This window comes from Buteo buteo, chromosome Z (genome assembly GCF_964188355.1).
Source record: "Buteo buteo chromosome Z, bButBut1.hap1.1, whole genome shotgun sequence".
Classification (NCBI taxonomy): domain Eukaryota; kingdom Metazoa; phylum Chordata; class Aves; order Accipitriformes; family Accipitridae; genus Buteo; species Buteo buteo.
Window position 1 is genome coordinate 15,857,751 of NC_134204.1, and position 14,981 is coordinate 15,872,731.

The 14,981-nt window shown below is 35.9% G+C and overlaps 1 protein-coding gene across 1 annotated transcript in view; it reads right to left on the reverse strand.

Moving 5' to 3' along the window:
• TTC33 (tetratricopeptide repeat domain 33) overlaps positions 1 to 14,981 on the reverse strand; it is a 56,096-nt gene that overhangs the window by 20,513 nt on the left and 20,602 nt on the right. The window contains exon 3 of the mRNA XM_075019453.1: positions 2,299 to 2,380. Coding sequence (XP_074875554.1) covers positions 2,299 to 2,380 — 82 coding nt within the window. The remainder of the gene's footprint in view (positions 1 to 2,298; positions 2,381 to 14,981) is intronic.

Sequence of the window (14,981 nt, forward strand, 5' to 3'; positions counted from 1 at the left end):
TAGTAAAAAAAAAACTATAGGACCCATATCAGTTTCATATCTTAAAAAAATTTCTTTACTAGTGGAGTTAAAAATTAAATGTACAAATGAGCAGCTACATAAGTTAACAACCTTTACAGCAACCTGGAAAGCTGCTGATTAAAGCAGAAGTGTATTATTCTGTCTCTTCCAATAGTGCATAATTAAGATTTAGAACTCCTTGGCACATAGCTCTGCAGATGCTAAAAGTTTACATGAGAGCAGAAAGCAATGAGACAAATTTGTTGAAGAAAAATCTTTCAAGCACTTCTCAGCACAGACAAGTCCCAGGGCCAAGGCTTGCTGGAGGCTGGGAAAAGTATCATGAGGGAAGTACTGCTACATGCTTGTACCATTTGTATGATTCTTTCTCAGGCATCAACTGCTGGAAGTTGTCAGGATACTAAGTTAGACAGATCTTTCCTTTAAGCTAGCATTGATGTAAAGGCATCCAAATACAAGAAAATATTCAATGGAGGTTTACATGTTTAAGATGTTTTGTTACCATAGAACTCCAGAAGCATAATGTATAGATCCGATCCTAACCATGCCCAAATTAAGAGAAAGTACCACTGCAGAATTTCCACAAGGTTTGAACAACATGCATGAAGAGATCTTGGTTTTTTTCCTAAAAAGATATATGCCTCGTGTTTTAGAAGTTAGGAAGAAATATTGACTACAAATCTAGCCAGGTAAGAAAGCAAGGAGAACAAATGCCCGCTTTTCAGCATCCTGTAGGATACACAATGAGAGAACTGCACTAGAAAAACTCAGCAATTTAAAGTAAAAACAATTACTACCTCTATTACAAACACCATTCAAATTAACGCACCAAGTCAGAAATCAACCCTTCATACACACCCCTCCCCGAGCCTTTCCTAACAGTCTGTCTGGATCCCTTGCATACATAGGAAATGTTGACAAAACAATCCAACAACACACTTCTCCCAAAATAATTCAGAAATAAAGACCTTCAAAGCCAGAAAGTATTTCTCAAACCAAATGCAAAATCAAATAAGACCTAAACCTTCTGCAGCTATATAAAATGAAAGCCTCCTTCAGCATTACTGTATTGAAATGAGCTTTGATTATTCCATTAATTCTTTTGAAGAATCAAACCTTCTTCACTTCCCAGAGAACACTATTGTGAAGCCATGTGATAGCATCCAGAAAAAAAACAGAGCAGTCACCACACCTTGGGAAATAGCCAGCTTTGCTTCTTGGGTTTTGTTGGGGTTTCGGGGAGGGCGTGGGGGTGGGGGGCGGGTTGGGTTTGGGGTTTTTTGGTGGGGGAGGGTGGTTTGGTTTTTTTATACAAGAAAAGAATTTCAACAAAGAGTTAAAAATTAAACAATATAGCAAGCTTCCTAAAAGTTACATAACACGTTCACTGAATTACCATGGTTTTACTTTTTTTTTTCTTTTCTCATAACTTTAAACAACGTATTTCTCAGCCATATTTTGAGTAGTTATCTTCCTAAAAATAATTTTCCCCATTCTAATCTGTCCAGCTGGTTGAAAGAAGCCATACATTTCTTGTTCTCATCCTCAGTCCAAATTAAAATCATTTTTGCAGAAGAGCATTTCTATTTAATACGAAAAAAAAAAAAGTATTTTTTTACCTTTGCATACAGATGGAGACAAAAGTTTCCCAGTAGAAAGAAAATAATGGATCCTGCCATCTAAGCTATGCAAAGACACACTGAAATTACAAGCTTAATCTCATAACTTTAGTGAGGGATTGATGGCTGCAAGCTTTTTCTTCAAAACATCTTTAAAATAAAGGCTCAGATGAATTGACATCATACGTATACTCTGTTTAATGCTCTTTCCCAAGGCTAATTTATCTATGTAATACTTAATACGAAAACAGACTGGAGCATATCTTTTGCATACAGTATCCTTGTTTAAAGTTGATGGTATTAAGCCAACACTTTAGAAAGAGCAGGCAGATTTTTAATGGTCAAATTTGCAAATCTATCACAGTAAGGCTCTCCTTGCTCCTCCCAATATAATTTTTAAGTATTTCACAGTTGTTTTTTCCACATTGTAACATCCTAATTCTTGTCCTAACAAATACATTTACTGTGACTGGCTGGGATAACAGCATTATTTTAGTTCCTGTTAAAAGATGTGCAGTTGCATTGGGAAAAATGAAAAACCTAAATTGTGCTGTAGTTTACGTGCACAACAACTACACAATGTTGCATAGTATCTGTTCACAAGCACAGTGTTTTCTTTTTTAATTTCTGAACTGATAAAAGAATTGTCATGCTTTACCTGTGATTTCATCTCATAAAGCGTAGCATCCTCTGGAGTTAATTGAAGTGCTTTATCCCACTTTTGAATAGCCTCTCGGTACCTGTAGTTAAAACAATATTACAGTCTCACTATATTTAAAGATATTAGATATTTCTATTTATATCCTGACATTGTCCTAAATAAAGTGCCATGATTTTTTCTAACCATTTCCCTGTAAGACATGTTGAACTGTTTTCAGAAACTGGCTATTTGTTCTTCTGACCAAATGGATGCTAAGTACTACTGTACAACCGGCCTCAAGAGAATTTACAAGTCAACAGAGGAAACCTATGGCGAAGCAATGACTTGAAATCTTGAACTAAGTCCAATTCCCCTCATTGTCAAAATCATCCTTGGTGAGGCATAAAGAAATAGAATCTGAACCCAACATGCCTTGCTACAGTCATAATTTAAAATTTCTTTTCAGTCTGAACAGGCTGAAACATAGGAGTTACTTACCCTCTTGCATTTCTGTACTGTAAGATACTAAAGACATCTGAATAACTTTGGTATATAAATATAAGAAGGAAGTTGAAAGTAAACAACTATACTGAAATCACTCAACTTTGGGAAGGTATACAGTAGCTTCATAATATGTTGCCCTTCCCTACCAAACAGAACAAAACAGAAGAGTTGACCAAAACCAATACAAGTAGGTCTTTGTCTTGAACAAAGAAGTAAAACTTGGAGAAATGCATACTAGGGTTTCCAGAGCAGTCACATGAAGACTTTAGAAAGTTCTGAACCAATTGGGAATAGAAGAATAGATTGGAAAAGCAATGCAACTGAAGTAAAACTCTCATTATGATTCAGGTATTATTAGTTTGTAAATGACACTGATAAGTATGATGTTTAATTTGAGTGCTAAGCAAAGGCTGTTTCAATAAATTTTCACATTTCACAAGTTTAGCCACCAGCTGTGCATTTGTCATCTCAGTTCATTCCCCATGGGCAGGCATTCACACTAAAGAAAACATCACCACATTTTCTACATACATCAGCAGAAGCGTTAAGCTGTCATTTAGTTAACAAGAACTACTTTTTGAGTAGAAGACTATAGTTTTGTTCAAGACCTAGCACAGACACAGCATAATAAAACCTACATGCATAAGAAAAGTAAGGCCTCAGCTCAGTTAGGTGGTGTCATGGCTATGCAGCAAGGCACTATGTTGTGTGTGTAGCAAAAAAATTTAGAAAAAAACAATTTTGGAAAACAGAGCAAATACAGTAATGACATCAATAACCAGAAAGGAAGGAACAACACCGGCATTCTGCAAATAGAAAGATATAAGACAAAGCTGCATTTCAGGAATCTTCATTTTTACTTCTACAGAAGGAACATCATTGCTCAAACTGTCAATCTGAATGGGATAAAAACTCCTAGCAAGAACATGCTACCTCTGAAAGGAGCGCCAAATATAAGCAAATATTGCCTGAAATCCTGTCGGGTTTTGCTGCCAATTTATCAACAGTCTGCCAACAGAATATAGATGGGCAAGGGAAAAGAGGTTGTCCATTCACAGAAATGCTGTGCTAGGAGTGTTCCGTGTATGAATGCTCTCTGCCTGTGAGCCTCAGAAAGTGTGATCCAAGAGAAGTGATGACAGAATGCCGGATTCGCTTCCCGGGACTAAGGACACAATGGAAGAGGGATGGAGGTGGAAGATTTGTCTGCAGGTAGGTGCTGAACTGCCTGCTCAGAAAGACTGGCTGATGACTACCAGTTTACAGTGTGGAGATACCCACACAGCTGTGAAATAATTGATCTTCTCAGTGCACGTATTTCCTTAAAAAGAAAGTCTGATAAAACATGACTGTTCTATTCTTTTAAATGTTCAGGAAAAAAGATGTTTCCATTGTTGTTCCAGGAAAAACTAAGGACACAGTTCTTAAGAGAAACTGAGCCATGTTGCTCGCTCTAGTAATACAAATTCAGGAAAAAATTCCTTTTGATAGTACATTAATCAAAGAATCTTCTACCTCATTCTTTTGAAGGAAAAGATTATATACTGTACTAAACATCAAATGCCTTACTGAAGAAGTTGCCTGGGGATATAAGATACAGTTGTAAACTCAAGATTCCAGTAAATGTTTTATGAAAACCATAAATCTTGGCTGAAATAAGAAGTGAGCTAACACAGGCGTAGTATTGTAAAATAAATAATTTAAAAATAGTTCATTTTACTGTCTCTCAGAATCGCTTTTGACCTGAATTGTAGGACACCTTTACCATTATAAGGAGGGAGAACTAGTTTTGAAACGGAAAACTTCAATATAAATATGACATTTGCTTTGGGTTTAACTGACACATTTAATGAGCATTCCATTTGCTATTCCCATTTGTTTTCTTAGCAACTAAATAAGCTGACATACAGTTGAGTGACTAGCAGGTAGCAAGCTTGTATGCATCAGCTGAGCTGCAAAAACTGCCATGTCAGAGCTGGAAAAAGTGAAGTAATGAATTTTAGCTTAATGCTGTTCCACTAAGGTCTACCTCAGCTTCTTCCCATAAGCCTGATATGGAAAGAGCACATGTGTTCAGAACACATGCTATGGCACAGCTGATGCACAGTAATATGCATTTGAATATTATGTCTCTTCAGAAAAATGGGTATGAAACCTAGCATTGCAAAAATTAAAATAACTTGTATCAAAAGTAACAGCTCAGAAACAAGAATGAGACTCAAAAATAGCTGATCCATCCACTGGTGATGCTATAAACCTTCTTCAGAAACCTCTGACATTTATCAAAGGGCAGATTAATCCCAACCACTAGCTGGCTGGGGGCCTACTGACTGGAAAGCAGCTTTGCAGATAAAAGACCTGGGGGTCCCAGAGGACAAGAAGTTGAGTAGGAGCCAGCAGTGCCCTTGCGGCAAAGCAGCCCAACAGCATCCTGGACTGCCTTAGCATCACCAGCAGACAGAGGTGATCTACCTCAGCTCTGGTGAAACGATGCCTAGAGTCCTGGGTCCAGTTCTGGGCTGCCCAGTATGGCAGAGAGATGGACATACTGGAATGAGTCCAGCAATGGGCCACAAAGATGATTAAGGGCTTGGAGCATCTGTCATATAAGGAGAGGCTGAGAAAGATGGGACTACGCAGACTAGAGAAAGGAAGGCTCAAAGGGGACTTTTATCAACGTGTAAAAATACCCTACTTGGGGGGGGGGGGGGGGGGGCAGGTAAAGAAGATGAAACCAGACTCTTCTCAGACATGCCCAGTGACACAACAAGAAGCAACAGGCACAAACTGAAGCACAGAAAATTCTGTTTAAACATATCTCCATCATTGGAGATACCCAAAACCCAATGGAATAACATCCTGAGCAACTTGCTGTAGTTGACTTTGCTTTGAGCAGGAGTTGGGAGTAGAAAATCTTCTAGGGTTCCCTAGGATTATATGATACTAAGACGTCAACAACCTCAGTGATACATGATTTAAGATGAAATATGATTATCGCTTGGCTAAATGAAAATGAATTTTAAGCAAAATATAATCTTATAACAGACCCATTAATTTCTACATGTCTGGGATTACTGTAAAAACTTACCTAATGTAGCAGTAAAGAAGACACAGAATATTAATAATGGGCATATTTTGATTTTATAGAGTATCAAATTAATATTACCAGCAAAAGTAAAAGCCTGATCTGTATATACATTGTAACTAAGCATCTAAACTCCACTAATATAAAGCATTTTTAAGAAAAGAGTATCACATTTTGAAGTACTTAATTACTATTTATGTGAGTATAGAAATACAGTACACTTAATTTTATCTGCCCACAGTGACTTCAGTAAAATAGTACACCTCACTACAAAAAATTATACAGTTATAACCAGAATTTAATTACAATTTTCTCTTCAATGCCATAAAAAGGAATAAATTATTGAGAACTGGATACATCTGGGGTGGCTTCAGTGTAGAAGACTTGATGGATCTTGCCAACTTTTATTTAACGGCATACAAAATCCCACAGCTCCCCTAAGGTACTACAACTGCTCTCTTCAGATGTGCTACTGACCATCTGGGAGCTATACAGACTTGGCACACTTTACTACAGCTTGCTAAACGTCTGAAACAAACATCTCATGCTTACACTTCACTTTTTCAACACAACTTCTGGGAAAACAGGATCTCTTGAACTCTTAAACAAAATCCTTAAAACAAATTCATATTTCCATAAAAAATATTTAATTGGAGGCTTCTGGGTAGAAAAAAAACAAACCTTGTTCAAGTTACACAGAGATCAGTTTCTGAATGATACATATGTGTATATATAAAGCTAAAAACCATCACTGCATATCACGCAGGATCTAGAGTCCTGTAGCTTTACTCCAACATGCTTGCCACGGTTGATGCTTCAGGAACAGAGGGAATGCTCAGAGTGACACTGAAAAAATCTGAAGACATACTGAAGAGATGAGACGGTATCAAATTCAGACAAAAAGAGACAGGCCTGCAAGAGAGGCAGAGCACAGAGTACAGTGTCAAGAGAAGGGATGAGGCAACATAACTCCTGGGAATTCTTAGAGACTTGGAAGGACACTCCTACAATCAGATGTTACAGGAGGATGAGGAAAAACACAGTTAGAGCTAAGGAAGGGAAGAGGAAAACATTTTAAAAAGAATATAGCTAATTGTCAGATATTCATATCGTATCATAGAGGATGAACATGAATGGTCTGTGGCCACCAGAAACACCAGGTAGTACAATTTTAACCTAGTGCAGGGACAAATTCAGACTTTGGTGGAAGCTAGAGAAAGAGAACACTAATCAGTAATTATACAGAGTACATAAAAAGGAAAGAGAAATGAAAAGCCAAGCAGAAGCTAATTGGAGGAATACACTTCCCTTTATAAGCTTAGAGATGATGCAGGGCAGGACTGTGGGAGAAAAGATTCAAAGAACAGGTAAAAGGAGGAAACTAAAAAGAATAAAGGAGAATGAACATAACATGGCTTTTTTGTGTTTAACAACTTCAGAGTCCTCTAACCCAGCTAGGTTCTTAGACTAAAATACTTCCTCTGCTGGGGATGGTGAGTGACTTGTATGGCACTTTACAGAAGCATCCAGAGAAGAACAGCATGCAGGAACCAGCAAAAGGAAACTGTTTGCTTAAGTGCGCACAGAAAATTCTTGTCCATAGTTAGTGCCATACAGCACACTTAACCTCACTGGTAACCTTCACAAGATTAGTAGGTCTTTAAACACATGAAGTACAATAGCAAATGTTGTTCTGAAGTCTTAGCAACTCTACAATTTTTTTTTTATTGCAGACAGTTCTGATTTCTGAAACTATTGATGAATAATCATTACTGCAGCTCAAAAGCATAGATATTTTAAGGTAAATAAAGTGTCATACGTTACTTCTGATTATGCAGGGAGAAAGTTAAAACTGACTGCTTTACTATCTACTAAAACTTCCAATAAAACATTTTAATTTAACAAGCTGATTTAGGTACGGCCACACTAATCACCACAGGTGAAGAGATGCATGACAATTCTTCAATGGCACCTGACCATATACATGTTCTTGGCCCACAGTAAAGGAGAGATAAACACAAACTTGCTGTAACCACCCTTCAAGTAGGTAAACTGTACTGAATTGACCACAGGGTAAAAACAGCATGAACATAGCTAATGCACATCATTTCAAAGCGTAAGTATTCATCATACTATTCTTGCACATTTTAGATCCCTCAGTATCAGGTGTTGACATGTGGACACTAGTAGTGCATATAGTGAAAGTAAGTCTGATTTACACAGCTGAATATTTTCCTCTGCAGCAAATACAAGGTTGTGTTACAAGTAATCAGTTGAATGTACCACAAAATTAAATAGCTATGCAAGTACTTTAAAGACACTTACCTCACTTAAGAACTTCCACAGAGGAACAGATGGCAAATACCATTTCATCACATGCCAAAAGCAATTACCACCTATCATCATGCTAAATTACAAGAACAAGTTTTTAACTTAAGTTCCACTTACCATTTTCCTAATCTTTATTTCAGCTGCACATGTAAAATCAGGATTCTAGTACTGCCTCTGAGAGGCATCCTCTCTCATGTGGGCATAATACTTAATTTATTCATATACAATATGAAAAAGTAATCTCATTAAAAAATCACCCATTTCTACTTCATAATTATTTTATTGAGAACCAGGAATGGAATATATTCCAGTAAATAATTTTAACCATAAATGGCAAGAGTTAATGCAACAGTACTAGATAACAATGGGGAGTGAACAGTGCCTATATTTGAGAGTCTGCCATAAGATGTCTTTCACAAATATGTTTTATATTGAATTGTGAGCTGAAGGACCTGCTGCCTTTGACTTATTTCATACCCTTCTTTACAATCTGGTGAATCACTGATTCATGGTCCACCTCACTCAGACAGTGCACTTAGCTCTAAGGAGACAAGAAAATTGGCAACACAAATACAACACATCCAGCTGCTAATCAATTCTCTTGCTGTTAACTGAAGACCATTTTCGTTCCTGTGCTTTGTACATTGGCACTATCAGTGTGGCGATTTCAGGGCTTTGTCCTCAAGGAGGGCTTTGGAAAGCATGTATGTGCGCATGCTTGTGTTTATTCTTCAAACGTGAACTAATTATAATTACTTCAGCTCTGACTAATAGAGAATTATACAGTTGATCGACAAGCACTGGTTGAAGCAAGACCAAAGCACATATTTTTCTTTTAAAAAATCCTTTGTATTCAGGAAAAACCCAAACAAGTTGCACACTGCTAAACAAAACCTCAGTCAAACATGCCAGTCACGTGCAAAATCATAGAAACTGGGTGCTCTACAGTTTTGTTTCTGGCCTTGCTGCAGAATCTCCCTGGACCTGGCACTGCTACTTCACATTTTTTTCCTGAAAATATGGATTTGATATAAAACCTATGTAACACAGAGGAATTTACCTACCTGCAGTAAGAGTACATAATGAAGACTGTCAGAAGCTCAAAGAAATAAACTGCTAATCACAAAGACTTCCTTATCTTTGCAAGTGATCCTACAAAAATGCTCAAAAGAGTCAAAATAACTGTAATCTTATTTGACAAGTTCAGGCTAATTTTAATTATGTGTGGTAGTATTGAGAACTTTGTAGGGTAATTTTTAAGTGAGAATGGTTAACAGCACAAGTTCTCCCTACAAGCTGTTAACTTAGACACCAGGATATTATACAGAGTGGAGGAACAGAATTGGAAGAATTTATTATGCTTCCTTCAATTAAGCAGTGGTTTTCCTGGTTTAGTTTTGTCATAAAAACCACAAGACCCTACTGTCTCTGACTGCATACCTGATTAACTACAGAAATATTAACAGACTGCAGTGAGAAATATTTAGATTTTTATCATGTAAAAGTTAAAAACTACAGTATGGATAAATGTTTGACTTTAAGGAGGAGTCAAAAGAAATTAGATTATTTCTATCTGTATTCTATTAACATGAAACTGTCAAGTAATTACAAAACAGAACATAAAGGGGGGTGTAAAAATACACTGTGAAAGATCTGAATTCACCAGTGCGCAATATTTGAGAACTTCTTTACAGATAGGCAAACATTTAACCTGTATTTCTCCAGTATCTATAGTTTCAAGTTATATAACATACCTGTTTGTCTTAAACACATAGCAGAACAATCATTTTTCTATTTTAAAAGGTAGTGCTAACAACAGAGTTGTTCATACAGAGGAAATAACAGTTATATTCACATATACTGTAAGCCATATTAGAGTGCTTAGGAACAGGAATTGCCAAGACCTTCCACATCACTGAGAAATATTCTTACACAAGAGAACATTTACTATGTCGTACAACTACTGTGTTTAAGAGCATTAAAAAGAACAAATAGGAATTTTATATATAACTAAAAAAAATTTCCATTTTCAAATGCTTTGATGTTCAACATTAGTGACAGATAAGACGACAACTGGTAAAAAAATGAAACACCTAAGGAACCCACTACAGGGTCTAGAAGCTGCTCTGCAACCATCTATAACGACATGGAATACTTTGTTAAATTCCAGCCTTGCAATTTAACATAATTAAAATCAGGTATTAACTGTCATTTTATGGGCAAGAGGTCTCTAGAAAGCCAAAACAAACAGTGACAAATAGGAGCAGAGCTGTAGTTTACACATGAAAATTCAAATCAAGAACAGGAATACAAGCTCGATTACTCCTGAACCTGCCATTTCAATATTTAAGCAATAAGAACATACCATCATAACCTTGCAAGCTTCAAAATAGAAGCAATTGTATAGTTTCAGTAAAACTAATCCACTATTTTAGTATCCTAAACAAAAGCTGCAAATTAATATATATCAAGTATCAGATATTGCAATAGTTATAATATTTTAAGTATTCACAGAGAAGTAATGTATTTTTATTGCTGAAATGAAGTTTTAAATACAAAGCTTTAGTTCCTCAAAACAGTGTCAACAGGAGTTCCTCTGACAGCAGCAGGAAGAAAAATGCAGAAGAAAAACTGTTATGCTGCATTTGAAGCCATTCTGAGGTCATATTCTCGTTTTGAGAATTATTTGTTTAGACAGCCTTTAGAAACATAGTAGCAGAGCTACAATGATGGATACCATCTGTTTTCTTCTTAGTTGACTAGGCATTTAATTCTTTTAACCTTTTAATTATTTGTCAACAGGTGGCTGACACCTCTGTCTCTCTTACCTCATGTTAGTATCCTACTGGTCCTCAGAAATCAAGTCACAGAAACTAGGGCAAGAAGTCAAAAGCTGTCAACAGCACCAAAAAGTTTCTGTGATTTAGATACCAGTATTTCTTTATCTTTCTCAAAATGACTTATTACCAAAATATGATTCTCAAAGGTAGCGTTTTAACAGGGCAAAACATTTTGAGGGAGAGGATACACAAAAAGCAACAGTCTACTCACATTCTATTCTGAGAAGTTCCATTTCTTCTAGTTGACATGCTCTTGTTATCTGTACTAAAGAATATAATTCCCCTTCATTTTCTTTCCCTCTATTACTTCTGGCCTCTTTACAATGTTTGTTGATGTCAACATCACAGAGTAATAATGACAGAAGTTATATACAAAACAGAGAGAGATAAAAATGGAGGAAACATGTAATTCTCTATGGCATTTTGAGACTTAAAGGGCAATTTTAATTTATTTTTCATGAAAGTACCAATAGGTTAAGTAGACAGGTAACCTATAAACCTCCCCAAATAGCTGAAACGACTAGAAAGTATTGATGTAAAACAACTATAAAGTACCAATGCAAATACTAGTCAGCAAAAACCATCAAGTGTCCCAAAATAAGTGAAACAGATGTGTAATAAACAGTACAATCAACCTACAAGGACATAATATACACCATAATATACACAGGTAGAGATTGTATAGAGACTGGATGTCACCATCCAGAACTAAAAGAATGTATCACACACTTTTAAATCCCAAGATGACTAACATGCAAGTCATACACATAAAAGTGGCAAGAAGAGTGGGAACTCTCACTACCAGCACTACAGAGACAAGGAGTGGTGAGCCTCGGTGTCACTAGGCAAACATGTTCTACAAAGGGACAGATCAGGCAAGCGTGTGCTCCAATTTCCATGACAGAGCTAGTTAGTCACTTACAACACTGTTATGTTTCTACTGATAAGCAACCTTACAAGAACCAATAGATTCAGACTGATAATTTTTGTTGGCAGTGTGATTTTGCATACACATAATAGTGCCTACTAAAAGGCAGTAACAGCAAGAACTGTTTGAACTATCTCCTTCAATTTTTCCTATCATAACACAGCATGAAATGCAAAATAAAACATTAAAGATTCAACAGAAGATTAATATTTCAGATGTTTTTAACTACATTAATTACTGGATAGGAATACTTTAGCCATTTAGCTAGGCTTCTGAAACCTAAATTCTAAAATTAAGTCTTCCTCTTATTTTATGACTCAAATTCTATGCTCCACCTAGCAGGGAACATCTACAAAGAATATTTTGAGTTCTGGAAGAACTCCCTTTCCATCAAACTACCCATAGATTTATAACACACTTTCAGAAAAGTAAACAGAACAGACACTAGTTTGTTGCAATAATGTACACAGCTGTAATGCATCTGTGAACTGGAAGATCCCTTCTTCTGGAGAAGAAAAAAAAAAGGGAAGCAATCAAAGTTTGAAAGCTTCAGTGTTGCATCTGGAGAAAGGATCCATGCCTCAGTCATAAAAATATGCCCCTTAACATTCCTTACTACTTTCTCTCTTTAAGCATGAGGTTGATTCCACTGATTAGATAAAAATTAAGTCTGACTTGCAAAAGCTTTCTCTCTCTACAAATCCTTTTCCTGGATTTAATGAAAGCTACAACCCACAAACTCCAAGAGTGTCAATGAATTTTCTTCAGACTGAGAAATATACTCACCTTGGTGGTTTTTTCCAGTTTTGCTCAATATTTAAAATTTCTCTCTCTCAATCTCTATTTACTATCATAATATTACCAAAACTGAATAACTTGTGCAGCCTCACAATCAGTTAAAATATATTAAAAAATTACAAATTACCCAGAAAAAAAAGCCAGGTTAGAGATTTCTCCCATACTTAAGCAATGCTCATTGTCATAGTTGTTTATACCAGTAATTTACATAAAACCTTTCAGCTTTATGACAGCAACTTATTCTTTAAATTAATTAGGACATTTTAATATTTTTTATTCTAATTTTAGTATTAATTTCATTCTGTATGTCAACAACACTTCTAAAACTTTTTCCAGTATTGCTTGGAATTCCTTTCTCACTTTGAATCCCACAAAAGAAATCGGCTACTAAAACAAGTAATTTCTGAAACCTCGTTCATTCAATTCCACCCACAATACAGAAGTATTGGAATTCTGCCACGTTTTTGAAAGGCAAATACAAATATCTTCATATAAAGTTGTAGAGTCATTCTAAGTGAGTCCTCAAAAGTCATTTTCCACTCTCCTCACTTCAGTCTACTTTCTTGCCCCTGCTTTGCATGAGTATAAAAGCTTTTGCTTCTGAAACCAAGTCAACAGTCTAATTCAGATTGTGACCTGTCCAAACATAACAGTTTTTTTAAAACACCAAGCAGTTCCCCAGTGTAATTCTCCATTTGGCTACACGAACACAAAGAAGAGAGCTTTATTTAGGTAGCAATGAAACAGCTATATTGTAATGGTTTCACACAATAGCTAAACTTTAATACCTCATGTTTGGATATTGGATAAGTTCATAGTCTTTACTAAACAAGACAAATGTTGTGATAGTCATGAAACTGAATGCATTATTAAAAAATGGCATCTTTAGCAAATAGCTTCCTACCATCTTCATACTAACAGCTCTACAAACAGATTTATCAATTTGGCAGTGAGAGAAAGATGGTCTAGAAAGGGCTAAAACAAAATTTGTTTTCTATATTGAAAAATTTTTATTTCAATCTCAACATGCGATCCTACCCCCCAGACAGCTTTATTTTCTTTATTAAGACCCTATTTACATCCTTTTAGAAGTCTCAATAAATATTAATCAAATTCAGATCAGAAATGCTCTTTGAAGACTAAAAGTTGAAATATTTCACTGAACTACAATTCTATTTTAGAACATGCAATACCTCAAATAACACGTCCAGGAAAATAAGTTACATGTGAGCAATACCAGGGCAAGTTAACTCTTCCGTTTGTCAGATGGTTTCACTAACAGGCTAAAGACAATTAAAAACATCTATTGCAACATCCAAATCCACTGAGGGTGAATTTATCATCATCACAAGAGCAAATTGCCAGGAAAAGGAAAGCTTATATTAAAGCTTCCAGACAAATACAACTTCCTATGGAGAAGTCTAGACTGCAGAACTCCTTTCAGTAAGTTTATGCTATTTAACATATTTAACAGGTGTCTTCCATTTTTAACAGTAAAATAGGATTGCAGAGCCAGCTGAATACAAGCCATTATTCCTTGCCAACACCTCTTATCCAAAGAGCCTAGTTAAAGAAAAAAAAAAAATCTACAACTATGAACTGCATTTTGTCTTAACTGTTATTTCTTCATTTTTGCAGAAGACAAAAAGCTCAAGCCACAGTCTACTACACTAGATTTTTATTACCACCTGAAAGATCAAAGACAAAATAAACAACATTTTTTAAGATTTGCCATTTAGTTGCTAGAGCCAGTAAAACTCCAGAGACTAGCGTGAAAACATGTCCATTACATACTAAGAATGGCAGCCTGTAAAAACTACCAGTTTAAACTGGCTTCAAAATAGCAAACTTCAGTTCTTCATGAAAACAAAATTTCTATGAATGTTTTTCAGAAAGTAAGAAAGAGCAGAGGGATGCATTATCTCTGTCACTATATGGTATCAGTGTACCAGGCACCATACAGAAGTAGAAAGGTATGATTTTGTTTAAAACCTTTGACTTATGGTATTTAAATACTGTATTAGAAAATTGAACATGATATTGTAAATACCATGATTCTTTTCTTGAGATTGGGATGGATGCACTGGTCACCCAAATGACTGCAGTAAGAAAAATGTACAATGTCTATCACCTATTTCATACATGTCACACGGTTTATCAAAAGTACTGGGCATATACGTTATCAATTTTGTCATGTTACGACTTTCTCTGCACC